At 54.8% G+C, this 20,092-nt stretch overlaps 1 protein-coding gene across 2 annotated transcripts; it reads right to left on the bottom strand.

Annotated features, from left to right (window-relative positions):
• Positions 1–6,596: 6,596 nt before the first annotated feature.
• Positions 6,597–19,824, bottom strand: Slc4a3 (solute carrier family 4 member 3). Of its 2 annotated transcripts, none has more exons than XM_090354895.1 (23): positions 19,604–19,824; positions 19,289–19,430; positions 18,758–18,923; positions 17,954–18,222; positions 17,706–17,821; positions 17,175–17,374; positions 15,588–15,736; positions 15,276–15,456; positions 14,729–14,864; positions 14,348–14,531; positions 13,873–14,038; positions 12,855–13,039; positions 12,139–12,364; positions 11,680–11,898; positions 11,136–11,284; positions 10,786–10,980; positions 10,144–10,362; positions 9,724–9,813; positions 9,110–9,276; positions 8,283–8,536; positions 7,844–8,013; positions 7,407–7,580; positions 6,597–6,849 (listed from the first exon to the last, which is right to left on the bottom strand). In XM_090354895.1, the coding sequence occupies exons 2-23, from the start codon at positions 19,337–19,339 to the stop codon at positions 6,772–6,774; spliced, it is 3,744 nt and encodes a 1,247-aa protein (XP_090211021.1). In that variant the 5' UTR covers positions 19,340–19,430; positions 19,604–19,824; the 3' UTR covers positions 6,597–6,771. The 2 variants fall into 2 exon arrangements, with proteins under 2 accessions (XP_090211021.1, XP_090211022.1); XM_090354896.1 differs by having other exon boundaries at positions 13,873–13,972; positions 19,604–19,823.
• Positions 19,825–20,092: the final 268 nt, after the last annotated feature.

Below are 20,092 nucleotides of genomic sequence, written 5' to 3'. Positions count from 1 at the left end.
TAGGAGGATAAAGGATGAGAGGAGGGAAAAAGAAAGATGAATAATTTCAAAATGCAGTGTAACCATGTAGGCAAGACAGTGTAAGGAATCCCAGTAAAAATTATTGATCAACAGAGAAATAGGATTACTCTGAGAAAAGATAACACATGCATATCTAAAACACCCTGTAAAACCTCTCGGTACAGGTAATACACACTAAAAGAAAGGAAAGTCAGGCGCTGGTGGCTCATGACTGAAATCCTTACTCTGAGGATCCTGGTTCAAAAGTCCATGAGACTCTTATCGCCAATTAACCACCAAAAAAACCAAAGATGATGCTATGGTGCAAGGATGGTAGAGCGCTAGCACTGAGTTTAAAAGCTCAGGGACAGTGCCCAAGCACAGAGTTCGAGCCCCACTACCAACCAAGAAAAGGAAAGAAAAGAAAAAAAGAAGGAAAGAATAATGACAAGAAATCAAAACAGACTCTGTTGGACTGTTGGGTGGGGGTTGGCAGCAGTCAGGGCACTGAGCACTGGATGTGGGTGATTGAGAATTAATATGGTCCCCGTATTTACTTGCATATATGAAAATAGAACAAGAAGCATGCTGATACTGTTTTACAATAAAGGGAACAGGATGGGGGAGAGAGCCGTGGTGAGGTTTATCCAGACACACTGCAGGTATGTGTGGAAATGCTACATGAACCCTGTCCCCTCATACAACTAATGTATGCCAGTTAAAAAAAATAAAAGAATGCTATGGGTAGGGTATTATTGTAATAGATCAAATGTCTTCAAAATTGTGTGCATATAAATTACAAAATAGACACAAATTTTTAGCTTGAAGACACTAAAATTACTGTTTTAATTCCCTTAGCTATCTGTGTATTTGTATATGTAAAATATTAAGTTTATATATTCCCAGTGATACCAAAAAGATTTCACTGACAGGGAAGATGATTTCCTTTATAGCTAGGTGAAGTTTCTCAGCAGATGACAAGGCTGAGCCTAGATGGTGAGTCCATAACACCCATCAAGCTCTCTGCTCAGCCTCTATTTCTTCACCTAAAGATGGAGGTGATCAAATACTCAAACCCCTTAACTCAAGCCAGATTACATCCACAACCCCCACCTAGATACTATGCCTCATTTTATATTTACCTGACTATACAGATGTGATCATTTACTGCTAAAGAATTCTTCATTCTCTTCAAGTGCTTCTCATCTCACAGGATCACAAAACTCTTAAGGATATTAAGAGTGCATCTAGCTAGATAAGGTGGTACATGCCTGCAATCCAGCAACTAAAAGACAGGTAGATGGAGAGTTGAAGGCCTGCTTGACCATAGCAAGAACTATTCTAAAAAAAAAAAATGCAATGACGCTAACAAAAGAAACTTTCTGAGGCTGAATTTTGGTTCCCTCCCATAGGCTGCCTGAGACCTTCAGGTCATTTTCCAAAGTCATCAGTCAGTCCTCCCCTCCCCTGTGGTTCTATTGAGTTCCTGGGCTTCCTGAGAAAGCAACAGTGAGTTCCTCAGCAGAGGAACTCAGCTATGCTCTGCTCCAGCTGAGGAAACTAAAGAAAATGTTCCTAAGCCTGGTCACATCTGGCAGAGGTGATTTGGAGACTTCTGCGGACTTTGCATCGCCCGCTGGCCACCTTCCCAAGCAAACGCATCAGCGACTCGGGTCACAAGGCAAGAGAAGAGGCTCTGGAGAAGACTCCATCTCCCAGGAAGATGAGGCTGCATCCTCTGCCAGCTAGTCCCTGAACCAAGAGAAGAATTCAGACCCGAGTCCCCCTGCGCCGGCCACGCAGTCACAATATGCCTCTTTTGGACAGCAAAACCAGCACCACATTCCCAGATCACAGCCCCAGCCCTGGGACAAGCCACACACACCATGCTCTCTGTTGCTTGGTAAACAAAATAGAAACAGACGCGGTCCCGCCCTAGAGCTTTCTAAAATAAATATGCATATCATGCATTTGCATTCCTCTAGCAAAGAGAAGCAATAAGAAGAAATAAGTTTCAGCTAGAGTGGGAATCGAGTAGAGTGGAAAGCATCTGCGGAGAAGATTATATTGGTTTAAGGTGGTGCTTCTCAACACTGAGTTCACGGTCAAATCGCTGGGGCTTCTTTTCCTTATGTACCAGTGTGCACCTGTAGAATGAGTTCCAAAATGTTACATATTTCTTAAAGATCCAAGGTGTTACCAACATATAGCCAGAGTTGCTAACCTCGGCTTAAAACAGCGAGTTCTGGCCAGGTACCTGGTGGCTCATACTTATTATTCTAGCTACTTGAGAGGCTGAGATCTTAGAATCATGGTTTAAAGCCAGCTTGGGCAGGAAGTCAGTGACACTCAACTCCAATTAACAAGATGAAAGTGGAGCTGTGGCTCAAGTGGTAGACTACTAGTCTTGAATGAAAAAGCTAAGGACAACACCTGGGCCCCAAGTTCAAGCTCCAGTACACATACGTACGTACGTACGTATGTACACACGTACACACGTACACACACACACACAAATGATTTCTGAAACTTCTGCCCCTCCTACCATTATCACATGGTGCCTTACCGCTGGTAATTGTCCACGAGTAGTAACAAGGTTTGAACTCTCTTACCAAGCAAACATCCTACCCTTTGAGACACATGCCCAGCTCCTCTCAGGCACACACTTACTTCAGCGTCACTCTGCAAGGTGCTCTGTGAGAGCATTAGGTTGATAAATTCATGATGTCATGATGTTTTTCTCCTATAGATGAAATATGTAACCATAAATAGTTAAATGTCCCCAGCCTGGTATCTCTCCCACCAAATGTCACAGGGAACAAACAAACAAACACAATGCCTCTTTGGGTTTTAAAGGCATTATTTACAAACAGGCAGAAAGCAAGCAATAGTTATAATGAAAGTGAACACAAACAAGGACCAACATAGTCTGAGGAGTCTGAAAGTCCTACTGCTAGCACCCCAGCCTTCACTGCATCCTAGATGAGGCAGAGTGTGTGACTTCCATGATACCTGCTTGCCCCATGTCTTCCATGCACTGTGGCCAAGCACTGGGTGTGGCACCCAGGGTATAAAAAGGTTTAAGCCAGGTTATGCTGACCTTATAGCCTAGAAAAGTCAGAAAGTACAAGCTCAGAGGGACAAGTGAGCTTCAAAATGAAGTCTGGTTTTTGCACAGTGTTCCATGACTGTGTGTGTATTTTGAGGGTAGTTCCAGGACTTGACCTCAGGGCCCGAGTACTGTGGCTGAGTTGTTGTTGTGGCTTTTCCTCAAAGCTAGCACACTACTGCTCGAGCCACATCACCACTTCTAGCTTTGGGGTAATTAATTGAAAGAGTCTAAGGGATTTTCCTACCTGGGCTAGCTTCCACTGTGACCCTCACCTCTCAGCCTCCTGAGAGGCTAGGATTACAGGTATAAGGCACTAGTACACAGCACAGTGCCTTGTTTCTGCCAGCTCCGAGCTCTGCTGAACTTTGCCATACCCCATCTCCAGATGTGCCCAATTCTTTTCTGTTCAGCATCTCCCAGGGTCCTGAGCTCTGGGAGACACTGGACATCGAGCTCTGTATAATTCCTCCCTGTTGTCCAAACTATGCCGTGATTCATCCAACCCAGAGAGCATGCCAACAGCCATCTGCTTAGCCCTTGATAGACCATTGTTCAATAGAAACAGTTCCAACAAAATTAAAAAACAATCCCAGCAGCAGTCTCAAGTACTACCTCTTCCTCTCAGAACATAAATCATACTGATCATTAGAGGGGTCTTGCCCGAATATTGAGTTTCACAACTGACCAAATTCTTTCAAATTATATAATTTATTTCATCTGGGAACAGAATTCCTCACAGTTCCTAGTTTACTTCACTAGATCCAACCCACTGTTGAAAACCACCAGAATCTGTTTATATTGTTTTCAGCCACAATTTCATCACTGGCTGTGAGCAACCTTTGGTACAGGTGCCTTCAGTTTTGTTTTCTTTCCTTTGTTGCTTAAAATTCCCTTTGAGATCTCCAAGTGTCAACAAGCATGATCATTATTTCAGTCACCTGACCCAATACAAGAAGAGATGTCAACACCACCTGCCAAATGGGACACATTATTGCCAGCTTCTGTGCCCTGAGGGAGGGGTGTAGGACAAGGCAAGCAGATGGCCTGTGAGCTGACAGTCAGAAGCTGTCACAGGGGCTTCAGAAGTCAAGTGAGCTGAATCTCCTGCAAAAACGAGGTGACGACAGCTGCCCTGTTCGCTCCAGGCAAAATAAGGGCCTGTGGTGGCTGTAGATCTACCCAAGGATTGTGAAAGTTTTGGGTAGCTGCCCAAGATTCGAATATCACCCCACTTAGAAAGCCCCGAACAAAGACATAAAATGGTGATGGGCCGGACAATCCTTGGAGGAAGAGTCCCCAGCCACATCTCATACTCTCCAATATATGTCCAAAGAAGCTGACACTAGGGCTGAGTGTTCAACAACATACCATGGCTTTTAAACCCTTTCTAGTCCTGCATCCAGAATTGTGCCATCAAGACCAATGGGGCTCCAATCTACACCTTAAAAAGGCCTTAATAAAAGGAACGAGGGGCTGGGATGTAGCTCAGTGGCAAAGCGCTTGCCCAGCAAGCGAAACGTCCTGGGTTCAATCCCCAGCACCAAAAAAAGAGAAGACCAAAAAAATAATACAGTTAAAGGGAACAAAGCCCCTATGAACATAAGGCCTCAGGCCTGCTGAAGAGGAAGTCAGGGGAAACTCAGAAGTAGTAGGACACATCCTGACCCTCAGGCCCAAGCCAGGCCCTGCTATATGGCTTTGCTATTTGTCTCTTACATACCCAATGTGGTCTTCATCCTGCTTCTTCCCGCTCTTCTTCCTCAAGGAACCCATTGTGGTCACCTTCCAGTTGCCGCAGCCCCATCAGGGCATCTCCAAACCCCCACAGGAAGATTCCCCCCTCCTTCCAGCCAGGCGCCTCTCCCATGGTGAGTAGTGATAGTTAAGGGGCAGCTTCTAAAGCTCCGGACTCTTAGTTCTTATTCGTCTTTACCAGCTTAGCAACACAAGGCTATCTCTGGACTCTCCCTTTCACCCATCTTTTTGTCCCCTTTCTGTCCTAAGGAAGCCATCTTAACCCACAGGTCAGGGCTGGTCCTCTCCATTTCTCACTGTGCCGTTAAGGAACACCCACTCTTCTCAGCTATTGGCTGAAACACAAATGATTGACAGCTGTACCCAGTAAAGTGTTACTTTTCCCAGCTCAGATTTAGGCGGGAAGAGGGGAATCCTTCTTAAGGTCCCAGACCAAACAAGGGTACCCAGCTTGCAGCAAGATCCAGAAGCGGGGATCAGAACCAGGCTATGGAGGAAAGTGGGGTTGCCACACACACAGGCTTGCCTGTGAGCAAGTTCATCTTTGTGCTTTGCACGTTCTATTTTCTAGGCTTTGCATTTGACCTTCGCTCTGTTCCTTGGCAAAGTTGTTGTAAAATTCCACTTTGCCTTGGCCAATCTAAAGAAAAAGGTATTTTTGTCCTCACATCAGCTAAGCAAATCAGCCACATGGTTAGGGACACTGTGGCGCCAGAGATCAAGAGAGCGCAGAGGGTTATCAAGTGTCCTGGATGATAATCCGAGACAGCTGGACGGCTCAGTTCTTCCTTAGAAACACAACAAACAGCCTACCTCACGGTGGGTCCCAGACTAGCCTTGGGAAACTAGGTATGGGCCTGAACCCCTGGGAGTGAAATAGCTAAAGTTTAAGGAGAATGCAGGGCCAGCTCTAGAGGGAATGACCAATGTGGGGACAGGGGTCCCCAACTCTGGATGCTCAGAGCTGTAGAGTTCCAGGCTACCTTCCCAGAAAGATCTGCGTGGGGTCGCAGCAGGTCCACCAGGTGGCAGCATTACTCCTGCCTCAGTGGGAATAGGACCGGCAGTGTGCGGGGACGACCACCAGAGGGCCACCTGGGGAAATCGCGGCTAGGTTGCCTAGCAACTATCAGGCACCCGCTGGCTTTCCACCCTCCTCAAGGCCTCCCCAGGTTATTTCTGGCAAAACAGAGATGGTTGCACAAGGAGTAGCTTCAGGAATCCCAGAACTGCTTTTAAGCCAGGAAAATCTAAAGTGGTCTCAAGGGCCCCAAATCCAGCACTACCCTGGCATCTAGGAGACTGGGCTGCTGTCCCTACTCCCCAGAATGCCAGGGAACAAGAAAAGATAAACATTTTTCCTCCCTTCTGTAACCCCACAAGCCATAGAAGGTGCACTGATTTCTCTAGTGGCTAAAGTGAAACGAGTGCTTCCCTTGCCTCTCCCCACTCTTCCCCCTCTTGATTTCAATGACCTTGGGCAGACCTTGAGCTCCTGCTGCTCTAGCACTGGAGGAGGTAGAAGGGAGGAGAATAAGACCTAGCTTTGACCTTGTATAGTATGGATTCTTCTCCCCTCTCTCCAAGGACTCTCCTGGCCTCAAACCTCTCCTGGTTTTAGTGACCCTGATAATAAAATTCCTCCAATTCTTCCAATTCCAGAAGGGCCAGGAGGTCCTGAGAAATCAGAGATGGAACCAAGAAAGTGAGGCAGACACAAGACAAGGAGTGTGGTTATAATGAACTCAAAGCCTGTGTCGTCTGGTGTGTGAAGGGCCCAACCCAAGGTCAGGGAGGCCACGGGCTCAGCATGAGCAGTAGCTCCGGACACATCCCTGGGTTATGGTTGAGCTCCTGGCCCTGGTCCTGGGGTCCATCAGTCACTAAGGTGGGGTCTCCGGGGGTCACACAGGCATGTGAAGCTCGTTGTACTCATCCTGGCCATCCTCATCGAAGTTTGGCTGTGCATCTTCCGAGTCTAGCTGCAGAACAGAGCACAGGGTTGGGGCAGGACTCGTCCCCTCCCGTCTCCATGTCCTCAAAGAGCCCTTCCTGCTCCCAGTCCTGCCCTGGGCCTCACTGCCGGCAAGGACCCCAAGTGAAAGCATTTCCCATGCCAAAAATCTTCAGTCATCCACCCCCTCCTAATCCTGTGAATAACGGTAGCAACCACTGGAGGTCTTTCCTAGGGCCACTTGCCGTTCCTGCAGTGTCTCTGTATACCATATCCAAGTGTGGATGAATCGCAAAAAGACGCCCTTTCCTCTAGCCACCATGCCACCAGCTAGGTGCTTTTGTTTGGGGCACAAGTAGCACAGCTGTTCATGACTGTGTTGTGCTGGCCCTTGTAGCGGTCAAAGTGCTTCACCCATATTACTACGTACTCCTCCCAGCAGTCCGACGAATTACAAAACTATTACCAGCCCCAGAAGAGAGACGAAAATAAGATTTCACAAGGCTAGGTGACCTGCCTAGGGTCACACACACCAAGACAGCCATGCAGAGACTGCAACTCCACCTTACTCCTGCCACCCCTTACCGCCTGCAGCTCCCTGTCCTGGAAGAGCCGAGGCAGAAGGCACCGCCTCAGAGGCACCGTGAGCAGCAGCAGGAAGGGAAAGGCCAGCGAAGCTGCCGTGGACTTCACCACCCAGAGCAGTGCAATGCAGCCCAGCTGGATGCAGGTGAACAGGTGCATCCGCCACGTCTTCACCTGAGGGGAGGGGCAGCAGGCCTCACAACCCGCAGTCACAGCCTGCCCCACCCACATCTCCGGGACTGTGGCTCTAACTCCCGACTCACCTGATCTACTGATCCTGTTCGTCTCTGGAGACCCCCTTCAACCCTTCCTCCACCTCCCCATCTCCTTGCACTCTCCCCCCCCCCCGCCTCCCTGCCCTCATGCACCCCCTTCTCCACCTCCCTACCTTCCTGCACTCTCCTCCTCCTCCCCACCTTCATGCACCCTGGCCTGACCTTGGTCACATACGGCTGCTCAGGATGGTGTTTTGCTGGCATGAGGATAAGCAACAGACGCTGGGACAACTGGATACCAGACAATGATGTGACCCCCATGTAGAGGAAAATCCCAAAGAGCACGGCCAGCGGGATCCGACGCAGCACGGCCCCCATGACGATGGACAAGCCTGGAGGAGGCGACATGGACCTGCCTGAGCCCTGGATGGCCCCTGAGAGGACAGGCCTGGTGTGTGTGTGTGGTGGTGATGCCAGGAGTGTGGGGGGGGGGAATGATACATCTGACTGACCAGCTGGGTTTCAGGACAGGGAAGATGGCTGACACAGTGCCACCAGGCTGGTGGGAGGGATGAGCATGAAACAGGTGCAGCTCAGACCTCAGAGAGGGAGGCTTCCGCCATGGGGGCGCCCCAGAGAAGGCAAGTCACCCCCAACTCACCCACGAGGCAGGCGATGAGCACCCCAGTGACCCGCTGCTCGCGCACCTCCTGGATCTGGGGCTTGTCGCCTGGAGCTATGGCGGTGCGCATCACAGTCAGAGCGTTGACGTGGGTGACGGAGCGGACGGTGGCCGCGGTGAGCCACGGCAGCCCGAAGAGCCCGCAGAGGCCACCCAGGGAGCCGATCAGCAACAGGTCAAGGTGGAAGCCGGAGCCCTTGAGCAGCCTTCGCGCTTTCTGGCTGACGATGAGCCTGCGGAGGACAGGAAGTGAGGGGCTGGCGGGCAGGCGTGCCGCGGGCACAGCACGGGCGCACACGGATGGGGGTGGGGTCCTCTTCCCGGACCTGCCAGCTTCTTCTTTCGTTCCCAAATTGAAGTTCTCACATTGCAGCAAATCTGAGCCAAATCCTCATACTGTGACTATTTAGAAGCACCACAAAAGCCAGCTGTCAGTTCTCACCATGTTATTTTGGTTTAACCAAAATGAGATACATGGGAGCGTCTCTGGGTGTGAAAACACCCCGCCAGCGTTCTGAGGACTGTCAAGTGCCACCTTGCAAACCATGGTGGAGACGGATGGGCATCGTGCCATTTCCTCACAAGGAAACTATGCCTAGACCCTCATGCTTCACCCCTGCCCCGGTCCCACTGCTCCAGCTCCCCCTACCTCCTCACCCCTTTCAGCTCCTCAAGGCCTACCACAGCTGCCACCCACCCAGCACCCCTGACTGATAGATATTCCCTCCTTAACCCTAAAACACAGCCACAGAGCTAGCCCTGACCCTCCTCTCCCTCTTGACCCCCTGCACCACCAGGGCTCTCACGCAGTGATCTGAGTCTCCATGAATATCAGGATGAGGACGAGAAGGGCGGGGACGGCAGCTGCCACCATCATCCAGGGTGGAAAAGGGCGGGCACTGCCCAGAGGTGGAATGAACCAGGTGCGCTTATGAGGGGAGGTCACGGAGAGCCCTGTGGGCACTGTCAGCTTCTGCAGGGCACACAGGAAGACAGCCGTCAGGGCCACCTGACGGCTACCCTGCTTCTGCCCAGGGCCTCGCATGCTGAAGGCCTATGGGGGAGCTCCCTCCGAGCTGACTCCACAGGACCAGACTTCTAGGGGAATAGGAGGCAGAGGACTTGTCTTGCATTCCTCAAAGTCACTGTCCCTCCAGGGGTCAAGTACAGGGCAGGGAAATAAAACAGCTTATTCCTAAACCGGTGTCAAAGCTGTCATCCCACCCCAGCTCACACCTGCTCTGTCGGATTCCTCTCTTGGGGTCACCCACGGCTCCAATGCCCTTGACTGGACTTCACAGCAGCTCCCAGAGCCCCAGTCTCACCCTCCAACAGGTGGCCTCCCCTAATGAGAGCCAGGTTGCAACCCGAATCTGGACCCCGGGTGAGCACCAACTCCTCAGAGGCCAGGCTCCCTCACCTGCGTGTAGGTGTCTGTAATGGAGTAGTCTACCAGGACCATGACCAGAATGGAGATGGGGATGCCAAAATCCCCGATGATGCGACGAGCCTGAAGAGGGGGAGGCCAGGGAGGAAGCAGATGTTCAATGAAGCTCAGCAGACTCCCCTGGTCCCTTCCCGCGGCCAAGATGGAGCCAGATGGCCCCTAACCTGTCTCCCTAGGCCCCAGTCCCAGATTCCAGCTCTGCCTGGCAGGCATTCCTGGCTTGAATGAACTATGGCCAACCAGAACGAAGACACCCAAGGAGGAGGCGAGTGGTGGGTGGCAGGGCTGGCAGACCTGGTTGGCCTGAGAGGGAGAGAGGTACAGCCTCCTTCAGGAGCCAAGCTGGACGGGGACTGCAGGTTTGGAGTGGCTCCACCCCTGGCAGCCACTCACCTTGCCACCTAGGAAGCGGCTGTTCCTGAACTTTCGCAGGAAGAAGGCGATGAGGAAGGTCCCCAGCATGAGGATGAGGGACAGCAGGGCTGTATTGGGCTGGTTCCGTGGGCCAGGAGGTCCATCCGTGGGGGGCAGAGCGCTGCTGTTCAGGTCCAGGCCAGCCTCCAGAGCCCTCTCCGGGGGGTAGAATGGCAGCAGAGGGTGCTCTGTGAACACCTGTGAATGGAAAGCAAGGCCACCTCACTCACCCGGAGAGGAAGAGGGAGGCCCCCACCAGAACAGTACAGTAATGCGACTAACACCTCCAGCTACATCCCTCTTCCCTCTCTACCCTTCTTCTCTTTTCCCTCCTCCTTTCCCTTTCCCTCTCCTTCTCCCTCTCCCTTATATATATATACACACACACACACACAATTCCAAGACACACCGACTCTTAGGTGCTACCTACTCCATCACACGCCTGTGCAAGTCCAGAACCTGCTCTGGGCTTCGCTCCCTCTCCTTCAGCTCAGACTTTACCCAGCAGAGCCCTGAGCCCAAACCCAAACCCAGTGAAGCCCATCTTCCTGTCCCTCGCCCCTAGCACTCCATACCTCCCCGCTGCCTGAGACACTCCCACCTGACTTTTGGGATCACTACCTTGTAGAGTTTGTGGAAGGTCTCATAGATGAAAATGAGTGAGATGAGAAAGGCAAAGATCTCTTGGGTGAATGGAGAGATGTAGCGGACAAGGAAGCTGCCCTCGGCGGCCACCAAGGCCAGGACGAAAACCACCAGCCAGAGGCCAACCCACACTCTGCCAGTGAGGTACTCCAGGTCCTGGGCTCTGCAGAACTAGAAGCAGCAGGAGAATGATTACCTAGATGGAATCTGCTCTTAATATCAGTGCCCCAAGAGACAGGCAGGGGATGGACACCAAGGGAGGCGGGCTTGGACACACGGCTGAGGACGTGGGGAGGACTGAGGAGGGGGAGAAAGGCAGGCATCACCTTGAAGAAAGCTTCTTCAAAGACGAGCAGAGGCCCAGAAAAGCCAACCACAAGAAGCGGCTGGGCCCCCAACAAGGAGAAGAGGACGCCAAGGACAGCAGTGGACACAATCAGCTCAGACACACCCATCAGCCCCTCGGTCTTCTCTCCTGTGGCAGGGAGGTCAGTGGGGGGCAAGGTGATAACTTGGCTTTCTACCTGACTCTCTCCTTTAGCCCATTCCCCAGAAACAGAGAGACAAAGCCCCCTGTGCATCCTCCTTCTTATCAGTCCCTTCCACCCAGCCCCAAGGTAAAGACAGGATCCCCCCTCCCCACACCCCTCCTAACCTTCTCACTTGTTTTGTGTTTGCTTCTGGTTTCTGAAGCACAGTCTCACTGTGTAGACCTGAGTTCTAGGCTGACCTGGAATTTCAGCCCCCTGAATGCTGACATTACAGACATACAACACTACATAAAGCCCCCAGACCCAGCAGATCCCTAAGATTTCCTAATGCTGGGCCCCCAAAGTGATCGCAGGAGCCCCACCTCTCCCCTGCCCTCACCTAGCAGCCCCCCGAAAGTGATGGCAGGACTGAGGGCAGCAAAGTAGATGAAAAGCACAGCGGCCACACACTGGGAATGCAGGGCATCCCGCAGGTCACTGGGGTAGTGCGGGTACCGTCGTTTCACATCCCGGATGAGCCCCCCAAACACCGAGCCTGTCCGCAGCAGGGGGTCATCTTCAGGTGCTGCCTCCGAGCCCCCCATCTCCAAAGCAAGCTCTGTGGGGAGCAAGGGACTGCTGGACAGACCATTCCCTCCTGCCGGGAGGCTCCAAGCTCAGCCCCACTCTCACCCCCCTTTCCCATCCCCCCAGGCAGCCTGGGACTTGGGGTTCTGAGACAGGAAGTCAATGCAGCACAAAGGACTCAAAGGAGTCAAGACAAGGCTGGTGTCACGGCTTCAGGCCTCAGGATAGGAGAGTGTGTGTATCAGGAAGACTCAGCCCCAGTGGATCTGACCTTTTCCAGGGGCCACATAGCCCCCCCGTGTGGTCATCTCCACTTTGGTCTGCTCCCGTTCCCGCCTCTTCCTCAGAAGCTCGCGCTGGAAGGCAGCCACGGAGCGCAGCAGGTCTCGGCCTTCCACCTCAGATGGGGGAATCACAATGCTGCCATCCAGGAACTCGCTGATGGCGCCCAGCAGATCCTGGCGGTCATCGGCCTGGTAGGCAGCTTCGTGAAACAGCTAGTAAGAAAAGGAGGGCATGGGCTGGGGGACAAGCCGAGGGAGGCTGGGAAGACTCGAGAGAGGCAGTGTGGGGTGACAGTGCTAAGGCAGGGTGGACAGTCAGCCTCGACTCCCATCCCAGGGCCATCCAGCAGTATCAGTTATCAAAATACCAACACACGACTCTGCAGGCCAGCAGGTGGCCACTGCCCTGACCTGCCCACGTTTCCTCCCTTCCCCTCAGGGCTTCGAGACATTTCCACTAAAGTGGTACTACGCCACGTAGTCGGGGCCTGCAGAACGATTCTGGGGTCTCGGTTGCTTCTCCCCTGTGGCACCAGCCAGCTTCCCAAGGCCTGGCCCAGGGTTTCCATTTCTATCGTGGGCCAACAGCTCCTCCAGTCCTATTCCCCTATTTGAGAGGGCCTCTGCCATCTTTGCATTCAGGGGAACCACTGTAGGCAGTGGGAAGGCCGGGGAACAAGCAGGCCCAGCTGACAAGGCCCACCTTGTCAGACATCAGCGTGGCAATGGAGCGCCCCAGTTCATGATAGTCGGTGCTGGTGTGGCTGGGCCCCAGCATCACAAAGAGGAAGCGGACAGGCACGGGGACCTCGAGCACAGACTCCAAGAGCACAGCCTCGCTCAGCCGCACGAAGGCTGCTGCTGGCTGCTCCAAGAAAGGCACGCAGCCTGGGGAAGAAGACAGAAGAGGACGCTGGGTGAAGGGGTCCTGGAGGGTGTTGACACACAGGCCGTGTACTGCACTGAGAAACCTCAGTCCATTGAGGGTTCTATTCACGTTGTGTGTTTATATGCTTACTACAATTCACCAATAGATGGCAATTCAAAGCGGTCATTAAAGGTTGCTTTTTGTCTAAGTCTTGCAGTGGTGCCACTTAAACTACAGTCATCAAGATGGCGAAGAGCTGGATGGGGAAGCAGGCAGGGAACGGGGAAGGAGGGATTAGGGATCGCAGCCTCCAGCCAGAGCTGGAGATGAGCTGGCTGTTGGGAGCCAGAGTGTGGAGCCAGGCTGTCCCTTGAATCTGCACATCAGCGTAAGATAACCACACTAAGAAGCCAGCCGGTGCCATGCCTAGGAACTTCTGAAGCTACATTGTCTGTATTGTGAACTTTCTGATCTCTTTGATTTATTGCTTTCTTGGTTTTTGGCCTTGTCCTGCTTCTCTGATCTGAGATTTAACACTTTGCAAGAATGTAACCCCCAACAGTTCCCAGATTTACCATATGAATGTAACTCCTGGCAGTTCCCTGGTTTAGAGAAAGTATACAAGCCTTGATTTGGAAATAAACGAGGCGGCAGTCTTAAGCTCACAGTCTTCTTGGACTGCTGACTTGGGCTGTAGTCCTCCCGAACCCCATCTGTTTGTCTCTCTTCTATTTTTTCCTAGTCCCTGCCCCCTATTTCAGGAATCCAGGTTCGCTGCCGGCTGGCCCCGGCAACTGGCCACAGGGGGACCCGCGCTCTGCGGAAGCTGCCTCCAGCACCCAGCCCTTCTCACCCACAAGCACAACGGTGGCTTCCGCATCTTCAGGGATCTTCTCCAGCAGCTTCAGGCTTTTCCCCCGGTGACCATCTCCCCCGGGCATGTGGAGGGGCTTCTGAGGACGCAGAACTGGAATAGGGCTGGGACCCAGACCGGAGGCCATGGCAGGCCCTCCCACCCTCTGTTCCAGCCCTGGATCAGGATCTGTACCCCATCCTCTAAACACAACACCACCCCAGCTTTCTCTTTTTGCACTGAAATCCTGTGCCTGTCCTGGAAACACAGCATCCAGCACACACCCATCACACACTGCTGCCCTGCAGGCCTACCATGGAGCCAGCCATCCAACCTTCCCATTCCCCTCCATGCAGGCCTAGCATGGAGCCAGCCATCCAACCTTCCCGTTCCCCTCCACACTCAACAAAACCACGGGAGACCTCTACTCAAACCGGATGTCCTCTCAGGCTCAGGTCACAGCAAGGCCACTGACCTCCTTGGCATCAGGGTCATGGGGCCAAAGTGGGGCTGGCTCTCCAAGGTCATCAGCTATGGTTGGTACGGGACCATCGGGGCCATGGTTAGGAGTGGGGTGATGGTTCCCCAGGACTGAGTTCACACTGGAGCTCGATGGGTTCCGGGGGAAGAAGCCACTGTCCTTGTCATCATTGGGATGGCTAGAGGAAGAATAAGGTGGGTTAGGAGGAGAGGCTCGTGGCAGCTGGAAGTCATGGAGACATGACAGGATCTGGGCCTCCAGATCCTAGTCACCTTCTGTATTCAAGTGGAGGCTGAGGGAGAGCCACACCGCAGAGTCTGTACCTCTGGAAGGTGAGCTAAAGCACACAGACCCTTCCAGGCACCAGGTACCCACCTGTGCTTCAGCAGCAAGGTCCTCAGGACACTGGCCCTGTCCTCTGGCCGGATCTGGTCAGATACGATCATGGTCTCTACCACAAGGTGTGCGATGCCTGGGAGAGTGGTTTGTTCCAGGTCCAAGAGGGCCGCTCCTAGGACACAGTAAGAGCAGCGTCATCCTGTCCCACAGGAGCCCCTGCCTTGCTCCGGAGGGCAGGTGCAGAGACTAGAGGAGACCCACAGCCAGTGCACCCCGCACACTCACAGTCCATGCAGACAGGGGAAGGGGTGGACATGAGCAAGCAGGCTGCTCTTCACCAAGGAAGGTGAGTCACCAGTTAATTTCCAGATGGGGAACTTAATTAAGACTCACTATGTACCAAGGAGCCCATGCCAGCCCTGCCTCTCAGAGTATATGACGGGCTGCTCAGACACTGGGGCCCACAGCCCCAAAATGGTAGCCTAGGCCTAGCCCTCCAGAACCCTGGGTAGCCTGGCACAGGCTAAGCTCTCTGGACATGGGGAAGGCAGGTAGCCCCAGGCCACAACTGAGGACCCCCTACCCTGGGCTATGGTCCTCCTGAGTTCCAGAAGGCTTCGGAAAGAAAGGGAGGCAACGTGGGGCTTGCCCCAGCGCTCCGTTTCCTCCTCCACATCTTCCTCAAACTTGATCCAGCGGGCCGTCTCCCGCCAGTGAGGTTCTTGGCTGCGGTCCAGCATCAGCTCATTCAGTTCCACAAACACCTGGGGTGCAAGTACCAAGGTAAGGGCCCCGAAGCTTCAGGGGCAGGACAGGCTGGCACAGGGCTGGCAAGGGAGGGGAAGAGGGAGAAGAAGGCTCAAAGCTGCAGGCCCACGCCCTTGGGATCCAGTACTTCATGAGGTCTCCGGTCCAACTTCTTCTTTTTCTTCTTCCTGCGCAGGATGGGGGCCAGGCCACTGGGGCTGCTCCTCCCTCCCTGCATCCGAGATGGCTTCTTTACTAAGTGTCGCCGAACTCCAGGGTTGTCCTCCAGCCGGTGACCTGTGCATACAGATACACAGGGTTAGGGATCTCAGGGGTCCAGCTTGAGGCCTCAGGTCATGACCCCAGCTCCTTGTTCTGTCCAACCAGTCTACTTGGAGAGCACCTGGACCACAGCCCCAGGGTGGATAAGGGCACTGAAGGCACTTAGGGGATGGCGTCCTAACAAAAAGACAGATCCCAACTCCATTCACAGCCCCAGCTGGACTTGTTAACTCCAGCCATGGACCATTCCCAGTGGGGCTGTATGACCAACCAAATCTCCAACTGTTCCATGCCCCAGACTCAGGCAGGGTTGCTGGCCCCTCCTCCCACCGGCCCGCACCCAGGCCAGCTCTTAGGGAGAGGCCAGCTGCCCAGTTACTCACAAGCCGGTGTCCCTGTCATGGTGCTCAGCTTGCCCCTGTCAGACTCCCACAGGCCATAGTCCTCCAAATCCAGCACAAACATCTCTATGTCTTCTGAGGCCACCAAGTCACAAGGGCTGGGGGCTAGATCCCTCTCGGGATCCTGGCTCTCGGTGTCCCTGGAGCTCAGTACCCCATTGGGCTCCATGGCCTCACCCAGCGGGCTTGTCATTCCACTAGGAATCAAGGTCTCGGGCTCTGCTCCCTCTCAGAATCCTGGCTCTCCCAAGAGAGTCCAGGTAAGAATGGTCTTTGTCCACAAAGCTGGAGGTGATGAAGCCTACTGACCCTGATTCCCCACGTCCCCAAATCTGCTCCCAGCTGCCACCAACCTCCACCCTGGGCCTGTAAACACGCCCTCCCCATGACCACCACCTCCCCCCCCCCCATTCCACTGCTGCTGCTGCCATCGGATTGTTCCTGTCCCTATCCTCAGGCCCTGGCAACTTTCCATGACGTACTGAGCTCAAAGCCCTCCCCTCCCCGGCCCCCTCCCACCCACACTCTGTAGTTCTGAGGATCAGGAGGGCGGGACCAATGATGCCCCTGGCCTGGGCACAGAGCCCTGTGGGGTGATGACAGGTGGCACTGAAGCCAGGGCACTGATAAAATGGAAGGAATGTGCAGAGATCACAGCCAAGGTGGTGAGATGGATTGAGGGCAGCTGTGACTTTGGCCCAGGGGGAAGCAGGGGCCTAGCGGTGTGGGAGCCAGTGAGAAAGAATGAAGAGCTCGGGATAGAAAGTTTACTGAGAAGAGGCTACAATGATGTCCTCAAACACCACGTAGGAGAGAGGGCTACCTTACACCACAGTGACTCAGAGGACAGAACCTGAGGTGTCAAAAGGGAAATCTCAGCTGTGACAGGGGTGGTTTGGTGAGGTAATGAGCTCCCTGCCACTGCCTCATTCCAAAGACGGAGACACTGCAGAAGGGACTGGGCCCTGGATGGGGAAAAATGTGGGGATTTTCAGGGTCCCTAGAAGGTTGGGAGTCTGTGGGCCATAGGGCTGCCACTGGGTCTCACTCACTCTTCATGTCATCCAGGTCTGCAGAGCCCAGCATCTGGGCCTCGGCTTCATCAGTAGGCACCCGCTGCTCTGTGCCACCAGGGTTGCCCAAGGCACTGCCCGGGCACAGCCGCTCCCTCAGGTCATAGCTGGCGGATGGACTCCAGGGCCGACTCTTCTCTGCACCAATTCGGGAAGCCCGGGCCCGTGGGCTGGGAGAGCTAAGGAGGAAACATGCAGTCTTGGACTAGACAGGGAAAGATGGGGAGATAACCAGGCTAGTGGGCTCCCACACCTTCGCCCAGCCAGGGGGCACAAGACACAGGCCTCCTCTTTCTACCATGCCATCCCTCCCCCTCACTGACCCTCCTCCTTCCTCCTGTACCCCAACCTCTTTCCTCTGACATATTGGTCCTGAAAAACTCTTCGCCTCTTGGTTCTGTTTCTCCCCCTCCCCTCCCCTCTTGTTCTCTCCAACCCCTTGTAAACCTCATGGATGGACAAGGATGCCTCGGTCTCCCCTGCTCACCAAATGGGGCCTGGGGACAGTACCTGATGGAGTGCTGGGGGCTCTGTTCAGAACGTGGGCCCACTGAGGGCAGAGGCTTGGTGCAGGAGGCCCTGCCAGAGAGGCCAGGGCTGTCATCCTCATCGCTGCCAATGGAGAACTACGGAAACATGGACATGCCTAGGCCTCTGCCTGACTTCCTGCCCAGCCCTCTCCCACACCTGTAACCTCCTGTGTCCCCTCTGCACCTGGACCCCGCCCATGAGCCCCTCCTCTACAGGCAGGCCCCTACCTTTGCTTTCTGTGGGGGCCCTGAAGGTGGAGGCTCCACAGGTTCTGTCTCAGATTCCCCCTCCTCTTCCTCTTCTTCTTCCTCCTCTGCTCCAGCTCCTCCCTCCTCCTGGATAGGAGGGGTCCCCTCTGAGGGAGGAGCAGAGGTTTTCTCCTTCTTCTTCCTCTTGGTGTGCCGGGAAGAGGTGGGGGGCAGTCGTCTCAACTTGTGAGGTGGAGGCAGGCGAGCCGAGAGCGGATGGTGGGTATGGTGGGATGTGTGCCGGTGAACTGGGGGCGCAAGAGAGCCAGTTGAGGCTCCCACAGAAGAACAGGCTCTCCCCATCCAAGGGGAACACTGCCTTATTTTAGTTCAATGCTTCAAACAAGACTACTCTAATCTTTCTGCCAGGCCAGTCTCTCTCTGCCCACCCCCACCCCACACCTGTGTCCATGCTCCTGGCATTGGTGAGGTCTGGTAGAATGAAGGCAGGAGTGGTGGAGGGGCAAAGTCATGAAGAGGGAGGGGAGGCATGATGTGACAAGGAAGAGGAGCTGAGGGGCAATAAGATGGGGGACACAGGAGAGAACACCACCAAAGGGGAAGATGAAGGTCATTGAGAGAGGCCTTGGACCCATCTCCCTACAACTCTCCTGGCCTGTGAACAGGCAATAGAAGGAGGTCGACAGGATGACTTAACAGGCATGGTGGCCCAGCACAAAGTCCAGCCAAGATGGCACTGGTGATCAAGCCGGAGGTGAACGAAGTGATGGTGATGGTGATGAAGGCAGGCCGGCCACACGGAGGGGCCCCCAAACTACCCACACTCAAAGTCCCGCTCGCTGTAGCTGCGGCTGGGCTTCTCAGCGTCCCAGGCCGGAGGCTTGCTGATGAGGTCCCCAAACCTGCTCACAGCCAAGGTCTTGCCCAAGTCATCATCGTCCTCCTCGACGTCTGGACCCAGGGGGGGCTCTTCCAAGGGCACCCGGACCTGCAGGCCCAGACAGCCTCTTCTGAGGACTTCAGTTCAGCAATACCCCATGCACTCACCTTAAGTAACTCCATGCCCTACTTGGGGGCTAAGAAAACCAGCAGCTCTACTGCTTCCCTCTCCCCGTGAGCCCAGGCCTGGGTCAGCAGCCCAGACACCCTCTGCATGTTCCCAGGGCTCGGGAGGACGGGTGTGTGTGTGAAAAACACGGGAGACTCCCCTTTCTCCATATCAGCAGCCCAGCTCCACTCCTGGATGTGAAGTGGGGGGAGGGCATCCCAGGGTCAGCCGGAGGACACTCAGCCCCACCCCAGTGTCCCTCCCATCTCCCCCCCACCACCACCACCCCAGCGCGCATCAGTCACCTGGGGGAGAGGGGAGGCGCCCCCGGGCGGCGGGATCACTCCGTTAGCCATGGCGGGGGGGAGCAGCTTTGGGGGCTCTCGCTCAGGAAGAAACCGGGGCCCGGGATGAGAAGGGGGCGCTGCAGAGGCCTAGAGGGCAGCCCTGGAGGGGAAGGGGGAAGGCGGGGTCAGGGTCCTAGCGCTGACGGCCACAGCCGCTTGGGGCTGGGGTTCCCGCGCCTGGGCCCGTGCGCCCCGCTCCCAGGCCCAGCCACGCCCGGGACAGCCCGCCGCCCCCTCCCAGTCCCGGGGAGGCTGCGCCTCGCCCCACGGTACCTCGGGGTTCTGCAGCTTGCAGGGCCCAAGCGGGTCACTGCGCCCCATGTCCCTCCCCGCCGGCTCCTGGGCGCGGCCGCCGGGCTCCGCTCCGGCCTCCCGGCGGGCGCGCAAAGCTCGGCCTGGCGGACGCAGGCGCCGGAGCCCGAAGCCCGCGGCTCCACCTCCTCGCGCTCCGCGCCGCCGCCGCCGCTGCCGGGCCGCACAATGGGAGCGGGCGGAATGTGACTCACCCCGCCCCGGTCGGGCTCCGTGGGCCCCCGCAGGACCCCACCTGCCCACACGCCCTTTCTCCTGACGCCCCACGCGTTGCTGGAGCGGGTGGAGGGTCCTAAAGTCCCACAATCCTCCACCCCACCTTATTTTAGCCTCGCCTCCCTCCCCTGAGCTCTGGAAGCAACCCCTTCTATACACAAGCCCCTCTAGCCTTGGAAACTGAGATCACAGACACGTGAAAGTACCTGCCACCTCGCTCTTAAGTCCTGGGAC

Source organism: Megascapheus bottae, chromosome 21 (assembly GCF_031878675.1).
Source record: "Megascapheus bottae isolate mThoBot1 chromosome 21, mThoBot2.hap1, whole genome shotgun sequence".
NCBI classification, from domain to species: Eukaryota; Metazoa; Chordata; class Mammalia; order Rodentia; family Geomyidae; genus Megascapheus; species Megascapheus bottae.
This window is presented reverse-complemented; position numbering and strand designations above follow the sequence as displayed.

Coding starts and splice junctions, on each gene's coding strand:
- Slc4a3 (XM_090354895.1), bottom strand. CDS start 19,339: ATGGCTAACGGAGTGATCCCGCCGCCCGGGGGCGCCTCCCCTCTCCCC. Junction 14,039..14,347: donor ATGACCCTGATGCCAAGGAG/GTCAGTGGCCTT, acceptor GGGCTGGAACAG/AGGGTGGGAGGGCCTGCCAT. Junction 11,899..12,138: donor CTATGTGGCCCCTGGAAAAG/GTCAGATCCACT, acceptor TGCTCCCCACAG/AGCTTGCTTTGGAGATGGGG.